Source organism: Chiloscyllium plagiosum, unplaced genomic scaffold, assembly GCF_037043375.1.
Source record: "Chiloscyllium plagiosum isolate Xiang-an unplaced genomic scaffold, Cpla_swu_hap1 HiC_scaffold_50, whole genome shotgun sequence".
NCBI lineage: Eukaryota > Metazoa > Chordata > Chondrichthyes > Orectolobiformes > Hemiscylliidae > Chiloscyllium > Chiloscyllium plagiosum.
This window is the reverse complement of record NW_028270188.1, coordinates 48953356-48975595: the sequence shown is the minus strand read 5'-3', so window position 1 is coordinate 48975595 and position 22240 is coordinate 48953356. Positions and strand designations below refer to the sequence as shown.

General features: G+C 59.2%; 1 protein-coding gene across 1 annotated transcript in view; it reads left to right on the top strand.

Moving 5' to 3' along the window:
- Positions 1-17070, top strand: part of LOC148135298 (pyruvate kinase PKM-like) — a 38787-nt gene extending 21717 nt beyond the window's left edge. The window contains exons 5-7 of the mRNA XM_087985167.1: positions 4609-4795; positions 13212-13482; positions 16887-17070. Of these exons, the coding sequence (XP_087841293.1) occupies positions 4609-4795; positions 13212-13482; positions 16887-17055 (627 nt within the window). The 3' untranslated portion in view covers positions 17056-17070. The remainder of the gene's footprint in view (positions 1-4608; positions 4796-13211; positions 13483-16886) is intronic.
- Positions 17071-22240: the final 5170 nt, after the last annotated feature.

Below are 22240 nucleotides of genomic sequence, written 5' to 3'. Positions count from 1 at the left end.
TATACAGAATAACAGATATCCGGGAGGGAGTTACAGACTGGAATCTAATCGCGGGGTTCGAGGTGGTTTATATACAGGATAACAGATACCCGGGAGGGAGTTACAGACTGGAATCTAATCGAGGGGGTTCGGGGGTGGTTTATATACAGAATAACAGATACCCCGGGAGGGAGTTACAGACTGGAATCTAATCGCGGGGTTCGAGGTGGTTTATATAAAGTATAATAAATATCTGGGAGGGAGTTACAGACTGGAATCTAATCGAGGGGTTCGGGGTGGGGTTTATATACAGAATAACAGATACCCCGGGAGGGAGTTACAGACTGGAATCTAATCGCGGGGTTCGGGGTGGTTTATATACAGAATAACAGATACCCCGGGAGGAGTTACAGACTGGAATCTAATCGAGGGGTTCGGGGTGGTTTATATACAGAATAACAGATATCCGGGAGGGAGTTACAGACTGGAATCTAATCGCGGGGTTCGAGGTGGTTTATATACAGGATAACAGATACCCCGGGAGTGAGTTACAGACTGGAATCTAATCGAGGGGTTCGGGGTGGTTTATATACAGAATAACAGATACCCCGGGAGGGAGTTACAGACTGGAATCTAATCGAGGGGTTCGGGGTGGTTTATATACAGAATAACAGATACCCCGGGAGGGAGTTACAGACTGGAATCTAATCGCGGGGTTCGAGGTGGTTTATATAAAGTATAATAAATATCTGGGAGGGAGTTACAGACTGGAATCTAATCGAGGGGTTCGGGGTGGGGTTTATATACAGAATAACAGATACCCCGGGAGGGAGTTACAGACTGGAATCTAATCGAGGGGTTCGGGGTGGGGTTTATATACAGAATAACAGATACCCCGGGAGGGAGTTACAGACTGGAATCTAATCCAGGGGTTCGGGGTGGTTTATATACAGAATAACAGATACCCCGGGAGGGAGTTACAGACTGGAATCTAATCGCGGGGTTCAGGGTGGTTTATATACAGAATAACAGATACCCCGGGAGGGGGCTACAGACTGGAATCTAATCGCGGGGTTCGTGGGGGTTTATACACAGAGTAACAGATACCCCGGGAGGGAGTTACAGACTGGAATCTAATCGAGGGGTTCGGAGTGGTTTATATACAGAGTAACAGATACCCGGGAGGGAGCTAAAGACTGGAATCTAATCGAGGGGTTCGGGGTGGTTTATATACAGAGTAACAGATACCCCGGGAGGGAGTTACAGACTGGAATCTAATCGAGGGGTTCGGAGTGGTTTATATACAGAGTAACAGATACCCGGGAGGGAGCTACAGACTGGAATCTAATCGAGGGGTTCGGGGTGGTTTATATACAGAGTAACAGATACCCCGGGAGGGAGTTACAGACTGGAATCTAATCGAAGGGTTTGGGGTGGTTTATATACAGAGTAACAGGTACCCCGGGAGGGAGTTACAGACTGGAATCTAATCGAGAGGTTCGGGGTGGTTTATATACAGAGTAACAGATACCCTGGGAGGGTGTTGCAGACTGGAATCTAATCGCGGGGTTCGGGGTGGTTTAGATACAGAATAACAGATACCCGGGAGGGGAGTTACAGACTGGAATCTAATCGCGGGGTTCATGGGGGTTTATATACAGAATAACAGATACCCCGGGAGGGAGTTACAGACTGGAATCTAATCGCGGGGTTCGGGGTGGTTTATATACAGAGTAACAGATATCCGGGAGGGAGTTACAGACTAGAATCTAATCGCGGGGTTCGAGGTGGTTTATATACAGAATAACAGATACCCCGGGAGGGGGCTACAGACTGGAATCTAATCGCGGGGTTCGGGGTGGTTTAGATACAGAGTAACAGATATCCGGGAGGGAGTTACAGACTGGAATCTAATCGCGGGGTTCGTGGGGGTTTATATACAGAATAACAGATACCCCGGGAGGGAGTTACAGACTGGAATCTAATCGCGGGGTTCAGGGTGGTTTATATAAAGTATAATAAATATCTGGGAAGGAGTTACAGACTGGAATCTAATCGCGGGGTGGTTTATATACAGAATAACAGATACCCGGGAGGGAGTTACAGACTGGAATCTAATCGAGGGGTTTGGGGTGGTTTATATACAGAGTAACAGATACCCCGGGAGGGGGCTACAGACTGGAATCTAATCGAGGGGTTCGGGGTGGTTTACATACAGAGTAACAGATACCCCGGGAGGGAGTTACAGACTGGAATCTAATCGAAGGGTTCGGGTGGTTTATATACAGAGTAACAGATACCCCGGGAGGGAGTTACAGACTGGAATCTAATCGAGGGGTTCGGGGTGGTTTATATACAGAGTAATAGATACTCTGGGAGGGTGTTGCAGACTGGAATCTAATCCCGGGGTTCGGGGTGGTTTAGATACAGAATAACAGATACCCGGGAGGGGAGTTACAGACTGGAATCTAATCGCGGGGTTCGTGGGGGTTTATATACAGAATAACAGATACCCCAGGAGGGAGTTACAGACTGGAATCTAATCGCGGGGTTCGGGGTGGTTTAGATACAGAGTAACAGATATCCGGGAGGGAGTTACAGACTGGAATCTAATCGCGGGGTTCGTGGGGGTTTATATACAGAATAACAGATACCCCGGGAGGGAGTTACAGACTGGAATCTAATCGCGGGGTTCAGGGTGGTTTACATACAGAGTAACAGATATCCGGGAGGGAGTTACAGACTGGAATCTAATCGAGGGGTTCGGGGTGGGGTTTATATACAGAATAACAGATACCTGGGAGGGAGTTACAGACTGGAATCTAATCGCGGGGTGGTTTATATACAGAATAACAGATACCCGGGAGGGAGTTACAGACTGGAATCTAATCGAGGGGATCGGGTTGGGGTTTATATACAGAATAACAGATACCCGGGAGGGAGTTACAGACTGGAATCTAATCGCGGGGTTCGGGGTGGGGTTTATATACAGAATAACAGATACCCGGGAGGGAGTTACAGACTGGAATCTAATCGAGGGGTTCGGGGTGGGGTTTATATACAGAATAACAGATACCCGGGAGGGAGTTACAGACTGGAATCTAATCGAGGGGTTCGGGGTGGGGTTTATATACAGAATAACAGATACCCTGGGAGGGAGTTACAGACTGGAATCTAATCGCGGGGTTTGGGGTGGTTTAGATACAGAATAACAGATACCCGGGAGGGGAGTTACAGACTGGAATCTAATCGCGGGGGTTTATATACAGAATAACAGATACCCCGGGAGGGAGTTACAGACTGGAATCTAATCGCGGGGTTCGGGGTGGTTTATATACAGAATAACAGATACCCCGGGAGGGAGTTACAGACTGGAATCTAATCGAGGGGTTCGGGGTGGTTTATATACAGAATAACAGATATCCGGGAGGGAGTTACAGACTGGAATCTAATCGCGGGGTTCGAGGTGGTTTATATACAGGATAACAGATACCCGGGAGGGAGTTACAGACTGGAATCTAATCGAGGGGTTCGGGGTGGTTTATATACAGAATAACAGATACCCCGGGAGGGAGTTACAGACTGGAATCTAATCGCGGGGTTCGAGGTGGTTTATATAAAGTATAATAAATATCTGGGAGGGAGTTACAGACTGGAATCTAATCGAGGGGTTCGGGGTGGGGTTTATATACAGAATAACAGATACCCCGGGAGGGAGTTACAGACTGGAATCTAATCGCGGGGTTCGGGGTGGTTTATATACAGAATAACAGATACCCCGGGAGGGAGTTACAGACTGGAATCTAATCGAGGGGTTCGGGGTGGTTTATATACAGAATAACAGATATCCGGGAGGGAGTTACAGACTGGAATCTAATCGCGGGGTTCGAGGTGGTTTATATACAGGATAACAGATACCCCGGGAGTGAGTTACAGACTGGAATCTAATCGAGGGGTTCGGGGTGGTTTATATACAGAATAACAGATACCCCGGGAGGGAGTTACAGACTGGAATCTAATCGAGGGGTTCGGGGTGGTTTATATACAGAATAACAGATACCCCGGGAGGGAGTTACAGACTGGAATCTAATCGCGGGGTTCGAGGTGGTTTATATAAAGTATAATAAATATCTGGGAGGGAGTTACAGACTGGAATCTAATCGAGGGGTTCGGGGTGGGGTTTATATACAGAATAACAGATACCCCGGGAGGGAGTTACAGACTGGAATCTAATCGAGGGGTTCGGGGTGGGGTTTATATACAGAATAACAGATACCCCGGGAGGGAGTTACAGACTGGAATCTAATCCAGGGGTTCGGGGTGGTTTATATACAGAATAACAGATACCCCGGGAGGGAGTTACAGACTGGAATCTAATCGCGGGGTTCAGGGTGGTTTATATACAGAATAACAGATACCCCGGGAGGGAGTTACAGACTGGAACCAGATGTTTTTTGAGTGAGTGTGTTTCAGAGCAGGGTCACTGTGCAGTGCTGACTACAGGCTGGTAGCAGTTCTCCATCTGCACTAAGGGGGGATTGGATTAGGTTGGGGGGCTGTTTGGCCTGAGTCACAGGGTTCAATAAGGATTTAGTGTAAATCTGTGACAGTGTATGTTGTGTGTTTCAGAGCGACAGCGGTGAGGTGGAGCTGCTGAAAGGCTCCAAGGTTAAAGTGATGACTGATGCCAGATTTCGGGAGAGCTGCAGTGATCAACTGATCTGGTTGGATTACAGCAAGCTGACCCAAGTGGTGAGAGTGGGGGGCAAGATCTTCATTGACGATGGCCTGATCTCCCTCCGCATCACAGAGATCGGTATGTCAGCCCCACCCTCCAGGCTGGCACAGGGTGGGCTGGGCATGTACCCGGGGGCGGGTGGGGAAGGGAGTGAACACATGGAGTGGGCGTGAACTCGGGAGATGGGCGTGAACCTGGGGGTGCATGTGTACCCAGAGGTGGGGGGCAGTGAACCCGGTGGGTGGGCACGTACCCAGGGTGGGGAAGGTGAGGGCGCACCTGCAGGTGGGTGTGAACTCTGGGGCTTGAGACAGTTCTCCCACGCCTGTATGCCCCTTGACCCCAACCCACATCCCTCTACCGCGCACCCCACACCCCCAACCCCTACCTCCCAACCCACACCTTCTACCCCACCGGAACACCATCCCAGTGACCCCCCTGTGTCTATCCCCACAGTGACCCCCGTATCTCCCCCACAGTGACCCCTGTCTCTCCCCCACAGTGACCCCCGTGTCGCCCCCACAGTGACCCCCGTGTCGCCCCCACAGTGACCCCCGTGTCTCCTCCACAGTGACCCCCGTGTCTCCCCCACAGTGACCCCCGTGTCTCCCCCACAGTGACCCCTGTGTCTCCCCCACAGTGACCCCTGTGTCTCCCCCACAGTGACCCCTGTCTCTCCCCCACAGTGACCCCCGTGTCTCCTCCCCAGTGACCCCCGTGTCTCCCCCACAGAGACACCCCTGTCACTCCCCCACAGTGACCCACCTGTCTCTCCCCCAAAATGACCCCCCTGTCTCTCCCCCACAGTGATCCCCTGTCTCTCCCCCACAGTGACCCCCCGTGTCTCTCCCCTACAGTGACCCTCCCATGTCTCTCCCCCACAGTGACCCCCCAGTGTCTCTCCCCCACAGTGACCCCCCGTGTCTCTCCCCCACAGTGACCCCCCGTGTCTCTCCCCCACAGTGACCCCCTGTCTCTCCCCCACAGTGACCCCACAGTGTCTCTCCCCCACAGTGACCCCCCAGTGTCTCTCCCCCACAGTGGCCCCCTGTGTCTCTCCCTCACAGTGACACCCCTGTGTCTCTCCCCTACAGTGACCCTCCCGTGTCTCTCCCCCACAGTGCCCCCCTTGTGTCCCCCCCACAGTGACCCCGCTATGTCTCTCCCCCACAGTGTACCCCTGTGTCTCTCCCCCGCAGTGATCCCCCGTGTCTGTCCCCCGCAGTGATCCCCCGTGTCTGTCCCCCACAGTGACCCCCTGTCTCTCCCCCACAGTGACCCCCCGTGTCTCTTCCCCACAGTGCCCCCCGTGTCTCTCCCCCACAGTGCCCCCCGTGTCTCTCCCCCACAGTGACCCCGTCTCTCCCCCCACAGTGACCCCCTATCTCACCCTCACAGTGCCCCCCTGTGTCTCTTCCCCACAGTGCCCCCCTGTGTCTCTTCCCCAGTGACCCCCCGTGTCTCTTCCCCACAGTGACCCCTGTCTCTCCCCCACAGTGACCCCCGTGTCGCCCCCACAGTGACCCCCGTGTCTCCCCCACAGAGACACCCCTGTCACTCCCCCACAGTGACCCCCCATGTCACTCCCCCACTGTGACCCCCCATGTCTCTCCCCCAAAATGACCCCCCGTCTCTCCCCCACAGTGACCCCCCGTGTCTCTCCCCCACAGTGACCCCCCAGTGTCTCTCCCCCACAGTGATCCCCCGTGTCTCTCCCCCACAGTGATCCCCTGTGTCTCTCCCCCACAGTGATCCCCCTGTGTCTCTCCCCACAGTGACCCCCCGTGTCTCTCCCCACAGTGATCCCCCGTGTCTCTCCCTCACAGTGACACCCCTGTGTCTCTCCCCACAGTGACCCTCCCGTGTCTCTCCCCCACAGTGTCCCCCTGTGTCTCTCCCAGTGATCCCCCGTGTCTCTCCCCCACAGTGACCCACCCGTGTCTCTCCCCCACAGTGACCTCGTCTCTCCCCCCACAGTGACCCCCTATCTCACCCTCACAGTGCCCCCCGTGTCTCTCCCCCCACAGTGACCCCCTGTCTCTCCCCCACAGTGACCCCCCGTGTCTCTCCCCCACAGTGCCCCCCGTGTCTCTCCCCCACAGTGCCCCCCGTGTCTCTCCCCCACAGTGACCCCCTATCTCACCCTCACAGTGCCCCCCTGTGTCTCTCCCCCACAGTGACCCCCTATCTCACCCTCACAGTGCCCCCCTGTGTCTCTCCCCCACAGTGACCCCCCCGTGTCTCCCCCACAGTGATCCCCCCGTGTCTCCCCCACAGTGATCCCCCCGTGTCTCCCCCACAGTGATCCCCCCGTGTCTCCCCCACAGTGATCCCCCCGTGTCTCCCCCACAGTGACCCCCCCCGTGTCTCACCCCCACAGTGACCCCCCTGTGTCTCTCTCCCACAGTGCCCCCCTGTGTCTCCCCTACAGTGACCCCCCGTGTCTCTCCCCCACAGTGACCCCCCTGTGTCTCCCCAACAGTGACCCCTCTGTGTCTCCCCCACAGTGACCCCGCTGTGTCTCCCCCACAGTGATCCCCCCGTGTCTCCCCCACAGTGACCCCCCCATGTCTCTCCCCCACAGTGATCCCCCCGTGTCTCTCCCACAGTGACCCCCCGTGTCTCTCCCACAGTGACCCCGTTGTGTCTCCCCCACAGTGATCCCCCCGTGTCTCCCCCACAGTGCCCCCCTGTGTCTCACCCCCACAGTGACCCCCCCCGTGTCTCCCCCACAGTGATCCCCCTGTGTCTCCCCCACAGTGATCCCCCTGTGTCTCTCCCCCAGTGACCCTCCCGTGTCTCTCCCCCACAGTGCCCCCCTGTGTCTCACCCCCACAGTGATCCCCCCGTGTCTCCCCCACAGTGACTCCCCAGTGTCTCTCCCCCACAGTGATCCCCCTGTGTCTCTCCCCCACAGTGACCCCCCGTGTCTCTCCCTCACAGTGACCCCCTTGTGTCCCCCCCAAAGTGATCCCCCGTGTCTCTCCCCCACAGTGATCCCCCGTGTCTCTCCCCCACAGTGATCCCCCTGTGTCTCTCTCCCACAGTGACCCCCCGTGTCTCTCCCTCACAGTACCCCCCTTGTGTCCCCCCCAAAGTGATCCCCTGTGTCTCTCCCCCACAGTGATCCCCCTGTGTCTCTCCCCCACAGTGATCCCCCTGTGTCTCTCCCCCACAGTGACCCCCCGTGTCTCTCCCTCACAGTGACCCCCTTGTGTCCCCCCCAAAGTGATCCCCCTGTGTCTCTCCCCCAGTGATCCCCCTGTGTCTCTCCCCCACAGTGATCCCCCTGTGTCTCTCCCCCACAGTGACCCCCCGTGTCTGTCCCTCACAGTGCCCCCCTGTGTCTGTCCCTCACAGTGCCCCCCTGTGTCTGTCCCTCACAGTGCCCCCCTTGTGTCCCCCCCAAAGTGATCCCCTGTGTCTCTCCCCCACAGTGATCCCCCTGTGTCTCTCCCCCACAGTGATCCCCCTGTGTCTCTCCCCCACAGTGACCCCCCGTGTCTCTCCCTCACAGTGACCCCCTTGTGTCCCCCCCAAAGTGATCCCCCTGTGTCTCTCCCCCAGTGATCCCCCTGTGTCTCTCCCCCACAGTGATCCCCCTGTGTCTCTCCCCCACAGTGACCCCCCGTGTCTGTCCCTCACAGTGCCCCCCTGTGTCTGTCCCTCACAGTGCCCCCCTGTGTCTGTCCCTCACAGTGCCCCCCTTGTGTCCCCCCCAAAGTGATCCCTCGTGTCTATCCCCCACAGTGACCCCGCTGTGTCTCCCCCACAGTGACCCCGCTTTGTCTCTCCCCCACAGTGATCCCCCTGTGTCTCTCCCCCACAGTGACCCCCCGTGTCTCTCCCTCACAGTGCCCCCCTTGTTTCCCCCCCAAAGTGATCCCCCGTGTCTCTCCCCCACAGTGACCCCCTGTCTCTCCCCCACAGTGACCCCCTGTCTCTCCCTCACAGTGTCCCCCTGTGTCTCTCCCTCACAGTGCCCCCCTGTGTCTCACCCCCACAGTGGTCCCCCGTGTCTCCCCCACAGTGACCCCGCTGTGTCTCCCCCACAGTGACCCCCGTGTCTCTTCCCCAGTGACCCCCGTGTCTCTCCCCCACAGTGCCCCCCGTGTCTCTCCCCCACAGTGACCCGCCCGTGTCTCTCCCCCACAGTGACCCGCCCGTGTCTCTCCCCCACAGTGACCCCGTCTCTCCCCCCACAGTGACCCCCTGTCTCACCCTCACAGTGTCCCCCTGTGTCTCTTCCCCACAGTGACCCCCTGTCTCTCCCCCACAGTGACCCCCTGTCTCTCCCCCACAGTGAACCCCCCGTGTATCCCTCACAGTGCCCCCCCGTGTCTCTCCCTCACAGTGCCCCCCCGTGTCTCTCCCTCACAGTGCCCCCCCGTGTCTCTCCCTCACAGTGCCCCCCTGTGTCTCACCCCCACAGTGGTCCCCCGTGTCTCCCCCACAGTGACCCCGCTGTGTCTCCCCCACAGTGACCCCCGTGTCTCTTCCCCAGTGACCCCCATGTCTCTCCCCCACAGTGCCCCCCGTGTCTCTCCCCCACAGTGACCCGCCCGTGTCTCTCCCCCACAGTGACCCGCCCGTGTCTCTCCCCCACAGTGACCCCCTATCTCACCCTCACAGTGCCCCCCTGTGTCTCTTCCCCACAGTGCCCCCGTCTCTCCCCCCACAGTGACCCCCTATCTCACCCTCACAGTGCCCTCCAGTGTCTCTTCCCCACAGTGACCCCCCCGTGTCTCTTCCCCACAGTGACCCACCCGTGTCTCTCCCCCACAGTGACCCACCCGTGTCTCTCCCCCACAGTGCCCCCCTGTCTCTCCCCCCACAGTGACCCCCTATCTCACCCTCACAGTGCCCCCCAGTGTCTCTTCCCCACAGTGACCCCCCCGTGTCTCTCCCCCACAGTGCCCCCCTGTCTCTCCCCCCACAGTGACCCCCTATCTCACCCTCACAGTGCCCCCCTGTGTCTCTTCCCCACAGTGCCCCCGTGTCTCTTCCCCACAGTGACCCCCCTGTGTCTCTCTCCCACAGTGCACCCCCGTGTCTCTCCCTCACAGTGCCCCCCTGTGTCTCACCCCCACAGTGATCCCCCTGTGTCTCTCCCCCACAGTGATCCCCCAGTGTCTCACCCACAGTGATCCCCCTGTGTCTTTCCCCCCAGTGACTCCCCGTGTCTGTCCCTCACAGTGCCCCCCTTGTGTCCCCCCCAAAGTGATCCCCCCGTGTCTCTCCCCCACAGTGACCCCGCTTTGTCTCTCCCCCACAGTGACCCCCCGTGTCTCCCCCACAGTGACCCTCCCGTGTCTCTCCCCCACAGTGACCCCCCGTCTCTCCCCCACAGTGATCTCCCCGTGTCTCCTCCACAGTGACCCCGCTGTGTCTCTCCCTCACAGTGCCCCCCGTGTCTCTCCCCCACAGTGACCCGCCCGTGTCTCTTCCCCACAATGCCCCCCTGTCTCTCCCCCCACAGTGACCCCCTATCTCACCCTCACAGTGCCCCCCTGTGTCTCTTCCCCACAGTGCCCCCCCTGTGTCTCTTCCCCACAGTGACCCCCGTGTCTCTTCCCCACAGTGACCCCCCTGTGTCTCTCTCCCACAGTGCACCCCCGTGTCTCTCCCTCACAGTGCCCCCTCTGTGTTTCCCCCACAGTGACCCTCCCGTGTCTCTCCCCCACAGTGACCCCCCGTGTCTCTCCCCCACAGTGACCCCGCTGTGTTTCCCCCACAGTGACCCTCCCGTGTCTCTCCCCCACAGTGACCCCCGTGTTTCCCCCACAGTGACCCTCCCGTGTCTCTCCCCCACAGTGACCCCCCTGTGTTTCCCCCACAGTGACCCCTCTGTGTCTCCCCCACAGTGACCCCCCGTATCTCTCCCCCACAGTGACCCCTCTGTGTTTCCCCCACAGTGACCCCCCTGTGTCTCCCCCATAGTTACCCCGCCCGTGTCTCTCCCCCACAGTGACCCCCCTGTGTCTCCCCCACAGTGACCCCCCTGTGTCTCTCCCCCACAGTGACCCGCCCGTGTCTCTCCCCCACAGTGACCCCCCTGTGTCTCTCCCCCACAGTGACCCGCCCGTGTCTCTCCCCCACAGTGACCCCCCTGTGTCTCCCCCACAGTGACCCCCCTGTGTCTCCCCCACAGTAACCCACCTGTGTCTCCCCCACAGTGACCCCCCTGTGTCTCCCCCACAGTGACCCCTCTGTGTTTCCCCCACAGTGACCCTCCCGTGTCTCTCCCCCACAGTGACCCTCCCGTGTCTCTCCCCCACAGTGACCCCCCGTGTCTCTCCCCCACAGTGACCCCGCTGTGTTTCCCCCACAGTGACCCTCCCGTGTCTCTCCCCCACAGTGACCCCCGTGTTTCCCCCACAGTGACCCTCCCGTGTCTCTCCCCCACAGTGACCCCCCTGTGTTTCCCCCACAGTGACCCCTCTGTGTCTCCCCCACAGTGACCCCCCGTATCTCTCCCCCACAGTGACCCCCCGTATCTCTCCCCCACAGTGACCCCTCTGTGTTTCCCCCACAGTGACCCCTCTGTGTTTCCCCCACAGTGACCCCCCTGTGTCTCCCCCACAGTTACCCCGCCCGTGTCTCTCCCCCACAGTGACCCCCCTGTGTCTCCCCCACAGTGACCCCCCTGTGTCTCTCCCCCACAGTGACCCGCCCGTGTCTCTCCCCCACAGTGACCCCCCTGTGTCTCTCCCCCACAGTGACCCGCCCGTGTCTCTCCCCCACAGTGACCCCCCTGTGTCTCCCCCACAGTGACCCCCCTGTGTCTCCCCCACAGTGACCCCCCTGTGTCTCCCCCACAGTGACCCCCCTGTGTCTCCCCCACAGTAACCCCCCTGTGTCTCTCCCACAGTGACCCCTCTGTGTTTCCCCCACAGTGACCCTCCCGTGTCTCTCCCCCACAGTGACCCGCCCGTGTCTCTCCCCCACAGTGACCCGCCCGTGTCTCTCCCCCACAGTGACCCCCCTGTGTCTCCCCCACAGTAACCCCCCTGTGTCTCCCCCACAGTGACCCCCCTGTGTCTCCCCCACAGTGACCCTCCCGTGTCTCTCCCCCACAGTGACCCCCCTGTGTCTCTCCCCCACAGTGACCCCCCTGTGTCTCTCCCCCACAGTGACCCCCCTGTGTCTCCCCCACAGTGACCCCCCTGTGTCTCCCCCACAGTGACCCCCCTGTGTCTCCCCCACAGTGACCCCTCTGTGTTTCCCCCACAGTAACCCCCGTGTCTCTCCCACAGTGACCCCTCTGTGTTTCCCCCACAGTGACCCTCCCGTGTCTCTCCCCCACAGTGACCCGCCCGTGTGTCTCCCCCACAGTGACCCCCCTGTGTCTCCCCCACAGTAACCCCCCTGTGTCTCCCCCACAGTGACCCCTCTGTGTTTCCCCCACAGTGACCCTCCCGTGTCTCTCCCCCACAGTGACCCCCCTGTGTCTCTCCCCCACAGTGACCCCCCTGTGTCTCCCCCACAGTGACCCCCCTGTGTCTCCCCCACAGTGACCCCCCTGTGTCTCCCCCACAGTGACCCTCCCGTGTCTCTCCCCCACAGTGACCCTCCCGTGTCTCTCCCCCACAGTGACCCGCCCGTGTCTCTCCCCCACAGTGACCCCCCTGTGTTTCCCCCACAGTGACCCCGCTGTGTTTCCCCCACAGTAACCCCCCTGTGTCTCCCCCACAGTGACCCCTCTGTGTTTCCCCCACAGTGACCCTCCCGTGTCTCTCCCCCACAGTGACCCGCCCGTGTCTCTCCCCCACAGTGACCCCCCTGTGTTTCCCCCACAGTGATCCCCCCGTGTCTCCCCCACAGTGACCCCCTGTCTCTCCCCCACAGTGACCCCGCTGTGTCTCTAACCCACAGTGACCCCGCTGTGTCTCTCCCCCACAGTGACCCCCCTGTGTTTCCCCCACAGTGACCCCCTGTGTTTCCCCCACAGTGACCCCGCTGTGTCTCTAACCCACAGTGACTCCTCTGTCTCTCCCCCACAGTGACCCGCCCGTGTCTCTCCCCCACAGTGACCCCCCTGTGTCTCCCCCACAGTGACCCCTCTGTGTTTCCCCCACAGTGACCCTCCCGTGTCTCTTCCCCACAGTGGCCCCCCGTGTCTCTCCCCCACAGCGACCCCTCTGTGTCTCCCCCACAGTGACCCTCCCGTGTCTCTCCCCCACAGTGACCCCTCTGTGTCTCCCCCACAGTGACCCTCCCGTGTCTCTTCCCCACAGTGCCCCCCTGTGTCTCACCCCCAGTGATCCCCCCGTGTCTCCCCAACAGTGACCCCTCTGTGTCTCCCCAACAGTGACCCCTCTGTGTCTCCCCCACAGTGACCCCCCTGTGTCTCTCCCACAGTGATCCCCCCGTGTCTCCCCCACAGTGATCCCCCCGTGTCTCTCCCCCACAGTGACCCGCCCGTGTCTCTCCCCCACAGTGACCCCCCTGTGTTTCCCCCACAGTGACCCCCTGTCTCTCCCCCTTTGTGTAGGCCCTGATTATTGCTTGACTGTGGTGGAGTCTGGGGGTACATTGTGCAGCAGGAAGGGGGTGAACCTCCCGAACACCAGCGTGGACCTGCCTGCGGTGTCTGAGCGCGATGTGCAGGATCTCCACTTCGGCCTGGAGCACGGCGTCGATATGGTGTTCGCCTCCTTCATCCGCAAACCACAAGATGTCCTCACCATCCGGGAGCTGCTCGGAGACCAGGGCCGTCACATCAAAATTATCAGCAAGATCGAGAACTACGAGGGAGTCCGCAGGTCACCGCAGGGTCACCGCGAGGGGGGACAGGGGGTCACTGCAGTCAGGGGGTCACCGCGGGGGCAGGGGGTCTCTGCGGTCTGGAGTCACCGCGAGGACAGGGGGTCACTGCAGTCAGGGGGTCACCGTGGGGGCAGAGGGTCACTGCGGGGACAGAGGGTCAATGCAGTCAGGGGTCACTGGGGGGGCAGGGGGTCTCTGCAGTCAGGGGGTCATCGTGGGGGCAGGGGGTCGCTGCTGTCGGGGTCACCACAGGGGCAGGGGGTCACTGCAGTCAGGGGTCACCGCGGGGGCAGAGGGTCACTGCGGGGACAGAGGGTCAATGCAGTCAGGGGTCACTGCGGGGCATGGGGTCACTGCAGTCAGGGAGTCACTGCAGTCAGGGGATCACCACAGGGGCAGGGGGTCACTGCAGTCAGGGGGTCACCACACGGGCAGGGGGTCACTGCAGTCAGAGGTAACCGCGGGGACAGGGTGTCATTGCAGTCAGAGGTCACCGTGGGGGCAGGGGGTCACTGCAGTCAGAGGTCACTGCGGGGACAGGGGGTCACTGCAGTCAGAGGTCACCGTGGGGACAGGGAGTCATTGCAGCCAGGGGTCACCGTGGGGACAGGGTATCACTGCAGTCAGGGGTCACCGTGGGGATAAGAGGTCACTGCAGTCAGAGGTCACCATGGGGACAGGGTGTCACTACAGTCAGGGGTCACTGTGGGGACGGGGCTCACTGCGGGGACAGGGTGTCACTGCAGTCAGGGGTCACCGTGGGGATAAGAGGTCACTGCAGTCAGGGGTCACCGTGGGGATAAGAGGTCACTGCAGTCAGAGGTCACCATGGGGACAGGGTGTCACTACAGTCAGGGGTCACTGCGGGGACGGGGGTCACTGCGGGGACAGGGGGTCACTACAGTCAGGGGTCACCGCGGGGACATGGTGTCACTGCTGTCAGGGGTCACCGCGGGAGGGGACGGGGTCACTGCAGTCAGAGGTAACTGCAGGGATTAGATTACTTACAGTGTGGAAACAGGCCTTTCGGCCCAACAAGTCCACAACGACCCTCCGAAGAGCAACCCACCCATACCCCTACATTTACCCCTTCACCTAACACTACGGCCAATTTAGCATGGCCAATTCACCTAACCTGCATATCTTTGGACTGTGGGAGGAAACTCACACCGACACGGGGAGAATGTGCAAACTCCACTCAGACAGTTGCCTTAGGCAGGAATTGAACCCAGGTCCCTGGCGCTGTGAGGCAATAGTGCTAACCACTGTGCCACCATGCCGCCCAGGGGGTGACTGCAGTCAGGGGTCACCGCAGGGACAGGGGGTCACTACAGTCAGGGGTCACCAAGGGGACAGGGGGTCACTGCAGTTAGGCGTCACCGTGGGGATGTGGGGGTCACTGCAGTCAGGGGTCACCGTGGGGACAGGGGTCACTGCAGTCAGAGGACACCATGGGGACAGGGGGTCACTGCAATCAGGGGTCACGGGCGGGTCAGTGGGTCACTACAGGCATGGGTCACCGCGGGGATGGGGGTCACTGCAGTCAAGGGTCACTGCGGGGACGGGGGTCACCGCAGTCATGGGTCACCTCGGGGACAGGGGGTCGCTGCAGTCAGGGGTCACTGCGGGGCAGGGGATCACTGCGGGGGCAGGGGGCATCGCGTGGACAGTGGGTCATTGAAGCCAGGGGTCACAGTGGGGACAGGAAGTCATTGCAGGCAGGTGACGCACTGCGGGGTCTGGGTGTCACTGCAGTCAGGGGGTCACCGCGGGGACGAGGGTCACTGCAGTCAGGGGTCACTGCGGGGACAGGGTGTCACTGCAGTCAGGGGTCACCATGGGGTCAGGGCGTCACTGCAGTCAGGGGTCACCTCGGGGACGGGGGTCACTGCAGTCAGGGGTCACCGCGGGGACAGGGTATCACTGCAGTCAGGGGTCACCGCAGGGACAGGGCGTCACTGCAGTCAGGGGCCACCTCGGGAGGGGACGGGGGTCACTGCAGTCAGGGGTCACCGTGGGAGGGGACAGGGTGTCACTGCAGTCAGGGATCAGGCAGGGGACAGGGGTCACTGCAGTCAGGGGTCACCGCAGGGACAGGGCGTCACTGCAGTCAGGGGTCACCACGGGGGCAGGGGTCACTGCAGTCAGGGGTCAGGCGGAGGACAGGGGATCACTGCAGTAAGGGGTCACCATGGGGACAGGGGTCACTGCAGACAGAGGTCACCGCGGGGGGTACAGGGGGTCACTGCAGTCAGGGGTCACCAAGGGGACAGGGGGGTCACTGCAGTCAGGGGTCACTGCAAGGACAGGGGCTCACTGCGGTCAGGGGGTCACAGCAGTCAGGGGTCACCTTGGGAAAAGGGGGTCACCGTGGGGACAGGGGGGTCACTGCGAGGACAGGGGCTCACTGCAGTCAGGGGTCACCATGCGGACTGGGCATCACTGCAGTCAGGGGTCACCGTGAGGACAGGGGATCACAGCAGTCAGGGGTCAGGCGAAGGACAGGGGATCACTGCAGTCAGGGGTCACCATGGGGACAGGGTCACTGCAGTCAGAGGTCACCGTGGGGGGGGGACAGGAGTCACTGCAGTCAGAGGTCACTGCGTGGACAGGGCGTCACTGCAGTCAGGGATCACCGCAGGAGGGGTTGGGGGTCACTGCAGTCAGGGGTCACTGCGAGGACAGGGGCTCACTGCAGTCAGGGGGTCACTGCAGTCAGGGGTCACGGTGGGGACAGGGGTTCACTGCAGTCAGGGATCACCGTGGGGACAGGGGGTCACTGCAGTCAGGGGTCACCGTGGGGACAGGGGGTCACTGCAGTCAGGGATCACTGCGAGGAAGGGGCTCACTGCAGTCAGGGGTCACCGTGGGGACAGGGCGTCACTGCAGTCAGGGGTCACCGTGGGGACAGGGGGTCACTGCAGTCAGGGGTCACTGCGGGAATCGGGGGTCACTGCACTCAGGGGTCACCGCGAGGAAGGGGCTCACTGCAGTCAGGGGATCACTGCAGTCAGGGGTCACTGCGGGAATCGGGGGTCACTGCACTCAGGGGTCACCGCGAGGAAGGGGCTCACTGCAGTCAGGGGATCACTGCAGTCAGGGGTCACCGTGGGGACAGGTCGTCACTGCAGTCAGGGGTCACCGTGGGGACAGGGGGTCACTGCAGTCAGGGGTCACTGCACTCAGGGGTCCCTGTGGGGATAGGGGGTCACTGCACTCAGGGATCACCGCAGTCAGGGGTCACCGTGGGGACAGGGGGTCACAGGGGTGAGGGAGGACGTGGGGAGTGGGGGTCGGGGAGGGTACCGGTGAGGAAAGCAGTCGGGGGTGAGGGTCCATGATTGAGGCGGTGGGGGGGTGGTGTCTGGCTCGCTCTGACAGATGCTGTCCCTCTGTCCAGGTTCGATGAGATCCTCGAGGTCAGTGATGGGATCATGGTTGCTCGGGGAGACCTGGGAATCGAGATCCCACCTCAGAAAGTCTTCCTTGCCCAGAAAATGATGATCGGGCGCTGTAACCGGGCGGGCAAACCCGTCATCTGTGCAACACAGGTACATAACTCACCCTGAAAATGTATTGCTGGAAAAGCGCAGCAGGTCAGGCAGCATCCAAGGAGCAGGAGAATCGACGTTTCGGGCATGAGCCCTTCTTCAGGAATGAGGAGGGTGTGCCCAGCAGGCTAAGATAAAAGGTAGGGAGGAGGGACTTGGGGGAGGGGTGTTGGAAATGCGATAGGTGGAGGGAGGTCAAGGTGAGGGTGATAGGCCGGAGTGGGGTGGGGGCGGAGAGGTCAGGAAGAAGATTGCAGGTTAGGAAGGTGGTGCTGAGTTTGAGGGTTGGGACTGAGACAAGGTGGGGGGAGGGGAAATGAGGAAACTGGAGAAATCTGAGTTCATCCCTTGTGGTTGGAGGGTTCCGAGGCGGAAGATGAGGCGCTCTTCCTCCAACCATCGTGTTGCCATGGTCTGGCGATGGAGGAGTCCAAAGACCTGCATATCCTTGGTGGAGTGGGAGTGGGAGTTGAAGTGTTGAGCCACGGGGTGGTTGGGTTGGTTGGTCCGGGTGTCCCAGAGGTGTTCTCTGAAACATTCCGCAAGTAGCCGGCCTGTCTCCCCAATATAGAGGAGGCCACATCGGGTGCAGAGGATGCAATAGATGATGTGTGTGGAGGTACAGGTGAATCTGTGGCGGATATGGAAGTTTCCTTTGGGGCCTTGGAGGGAGGTGAGGGGGGAGGTGTGGGCGCAAGTCTTGCATTTCTTGTGGTTGCAGGGGAAGGTGCCGGGAGTGGAGGTTGGGTTGGTGGGGGGTGTGGACCTGACGAGGGAGTCACGGAGGGAGTGGTCTTTACGGAATGCTGATAGGGGAGGGGAGGGAAATATATCCCTGGTGGTGGGGTCCGTTTGGAGGTAGCGGAAATGACGGCGGATGATGCGCTGTACATGGAGGTTGGTGGGGTGGTAGGTGAGGACCAGTGGGGTTCTGTCCTGGTGGCGGTTGGAGGGGCGGGGCTCAAGGGCGGAGGAGCGGGAAGTGGAGGAGATACAGTGGAGGGCATCGTCGATCGACGGGGGGAAATTGCGGTCCTTGAAGAAGGAGGCCATCTGGGTTGTACATTTTTGGAACTGGTCCTCCTGGGAGCAGATGCGGCAGAGACGAAGGAATTGGGAGAATGGGATGGCGTTTTTACAGGGGGCAGGGTGGGAGGAGGTGTAGTCTAGGTAGCTGTGGGAGTCAGTCGGTTTATAGTAAATGTCCGTGTCGATTCGGTCACCCGAGATAGAAACAGAAAGGTCTAGGAAGGGGAGGGAGGAGTCTGAGACGGTCCAGGTGAATTTGAGGTCGGGGTGGAAGGTGTTGGTGAAGTGGATGAACTGTTCTTCCGCTGCCTTCGCCTCTGCGCCTACTTCTTCAACCAGGACTCCGGCCCACCCTCTGACGACCCCTTCTCCGCCTCCAACACACTCCAGGCCTCTTACCTGCCCTCGATCTCTTCATAGCCAACTGCCGCCGCGACATTAACCGTCTCAACCTGTCCACCCCTCTCACCCACTCCAACCTCTCACCCTCGGAACGTGCAGCCCTCCACTCCCTCTGCTCCAACCCCAACCTCACTATCAAACCGGCAGACAAGGGAGGCGCGGTGGTAGTTTGGCGCACCGACCTTTACACCGCTGAGGCTAAACGCCAGCTCGTGGACACCTCCTCCTACTGCCCCCTTGACCAAACCATCATCTTCCAGACCATCCATAACCTCATCACCTCAGGGGACCTCCCATCCACCGCCTCCAACCTCATAGTCCCACAACCCCGCACCGCCCGCTTCTACCTCCTGCCCAAAATCCACAAACCTGACTGCCCCGGACGACCCATTGTCTCCGCCTGCTCCTGCCCAACCGAACTCATCTCCGCATACCTTGACATGGTCCTGCCCCCCCCTTAGTCCAAGAACTCCCCACCTACGTTCGGGACACCACCCATGCCTTCCACCTCCTCCATGATTTTCGCTTCCACTGACACCCTCCTTCGACTGGCTGAACTGGTCCTCACTCTGAACAACTTCTCTTTCCAATCCTCCCACTTCCTCCAAACCAAAGGAGTAGCCATGGGCACCCGCATGGGCCCCAGCTATGCCTGCCTCTTCGTAGGATATGTGGAACAGGCCATCTTCTGCAGCTACACTGGCACCATCCCCCACCTTTTCCTCTGCTACATCGATGACTGTATCGGCGCTGCCTCGTGCTCCCACGTGCTCCCCAGCATCTGCAGTCCTCACTTTCTCCTGCATAACTCACCCTGGCACACTCACCCCGGTACACACACGCTGTAACCGTGCAGGAAAACCCGTCATCTGTGCAACACAGGTACATAACTCACCCTGACACACACATCCTGACACACACATCCTGACACACACACACACACTGTAACCACGCAGGCAAACCCGTCATCTCTGCAACACAGGTACGTTACTCACCCTGACACACTCACACCGACACACTCACCCGACACACTCACACTCTGTAACCATGCAGGCAAACCCGTCATCTGTGCAACACAGGTACGTAACTCACCCTGACACACTCACACCCACACACTCACCCGACACACTCACACTCTGTAACCACGCAGGCAAACCCGTCATTTGTGTAACACAGGTACATAACTCACCCTGACACACTCACACCCACACACTCACCCTGACACACACACACTGTAACTGCGCGGGCAAACCCGTCATCTGTGCAACAAAGATACATAAGTCACCCTGACACACTCACACCGACACACTCACCCTGACACACACACTCACTGTAACCGGGTGGGCAGACCCGTTATCTATGCATCACAGGTACATAACTCACCCTGACACACTCACCCTGACACACACACACTGTAACCGCGCGGGCAAACCCGTCATCTGTGCAACACAGGTACATACCTCGCCCTGACACACTCACACCGACACACTCACCCTGACACACACGCACACTGTAACCGCGCAGGCAAACCCGTCATCTGCACAACACAGGTACATAACTCACCCTGACACACTCACCCTGACACACTCACACCGACACACACACTCACTATAACCACGCAGGCAAACCTGTCATCTGTGCTACACAGGTACATTACTCACCCTGACACACTTACACACTGTAACCACGCAGGCAAACCCGTCATCTGTGCAACACAGGTGCATAACTCACACCGACATACTCACCCTGACTCACACACCGACACACTCACCCTGACACACACACACTGTAACTGCGCAGGCAAACCCCTCATCTGTGCAACACAGGTACGTAACTCACCCCGACACACTCACCCTGACACACACAGTGTAACCATGTGGGCAAACCCATCATTTGTGGAACACAGATACATAACTCACCCTGACACGCTCACACACTGTATCCGTGCGGGCAAACCCGTCATCTGTGCAACTCAGGTACGTTACTCACCCTGACACACTCACCGCGACACATTCACCCTGACACGTTCACACATAGTAACCACGCGGGCAAACCAGTCATCTGTGCAACACAGGTACATAACTCATCTCGACGCGCTCACCCGGACACACTTATCCCGCCACACTCACACAGTGTAACCGCGCGGGCAAACCCATCATCTGTGCAACACAGGTACGTTACTCAACCTGACACACTCACATAGTGTAACCGCGCGGGAAAACCCATCATCTGTGCAACACAGGTACGTTACTCACCCTGACACACTCACACAGTGTAACCGCGCGGGAAAACCCATCATCTGTGCAACACAGGTACGTTACTCACCCTGACACACTCACATAGTGTAACCGCGCGGGAAAACCCATCATCTGTGCAACACAGGTACGTTACTCACCCTGACACACTCACACAGTGTAACCGCGCGGGCAAACCCGTCATCTGTGCAACACCGGTGCGTTACTCACCCCAAAACACTCACCCTGACACACACACACACTGTAACCGCGCGGGCAAATTCGTCATCTGTGCAACATAGGTACGTTACTCATCCCGACACGCTCACCCTGACACACACACACACACAGAGTAACCGCGCAGGCAAACCCGTCATCTGTGCAACACAGGTACGTAACTCACCCCGACACACTCACCCTGACACACACACACACACACAGTAACCGCGCAGGCAAACCCGTCATCTGTGCAACACAGGTACGTAACTCACCCCGACACACACACACACACACACACACATACACTCACTCACTGTAACCGTGCGGGCAAACCCGTCATCTGTGCAACACAGGTACGTAACTCACCCTGACACACTCACCCTGACACACACACACACACACACACACATACACTCACTCACTGTAACCATGCGGGCAAACCCGTCATCTGTGCAACACAGGTACGTAACTCACCCTGACACACTCGCACACTGTAACCGAACAGGCAAACCCATCATCTGTACAACTCAGGTACGTTACTCACCCTGACACACTCGCACACTGTAACCGAACAGGCAAACCCATCATCTGTACAACTCAGGTACGTTACTCACCCTGACACACTCGCACACTGTAACCGAACAGGCAAACCCATCATCTGTACAACTCAGGTACGTTACTCACCCTGACACACTCACCGCGACAATTTCACCCTGACACGTTCACACATTGTAACCGCCTGGGCAAACCCATCATCTGTGCAACACAGGTACGTAACTCACCCCAACACACTCACCCTGTCACACTCACCCAACACACACACACTGTAACCACGCGGGCAAACCAGTCATCTGTGCAACACAGATCCGTTACTCACCCTGACACACTCACCCAACACACACGCACACTGTAACCACGCAGGCAAACCAGTCATCTGTGCAACACAGGTCCGTTACTCACCCTGACACACTCACCCAACACACACACACACACACACACACTGTAACCGCGCAGGCAAACCAGTCATCTGTGCAACACAGGTACATTACTCACCCGGACACACTCTCACACTGTAACCGTGCGGGCAAACCCATCATCTGTGCAACACAGGTACGTTACTCATCCTGACACAGTCGCCCCGATACACTCACCCCGATACACTCACCCTGACACACACACACAGTGTAACCGTGCAGGCAAACCCATCATCTGTGCAATACAGGTACGTAACTCACCCCGACACACTCATCCAGACACTCACACAGTGTAACCGCGCGGGCAACCCATCATCTGTCCAACACAGGTACATTACTCACCCT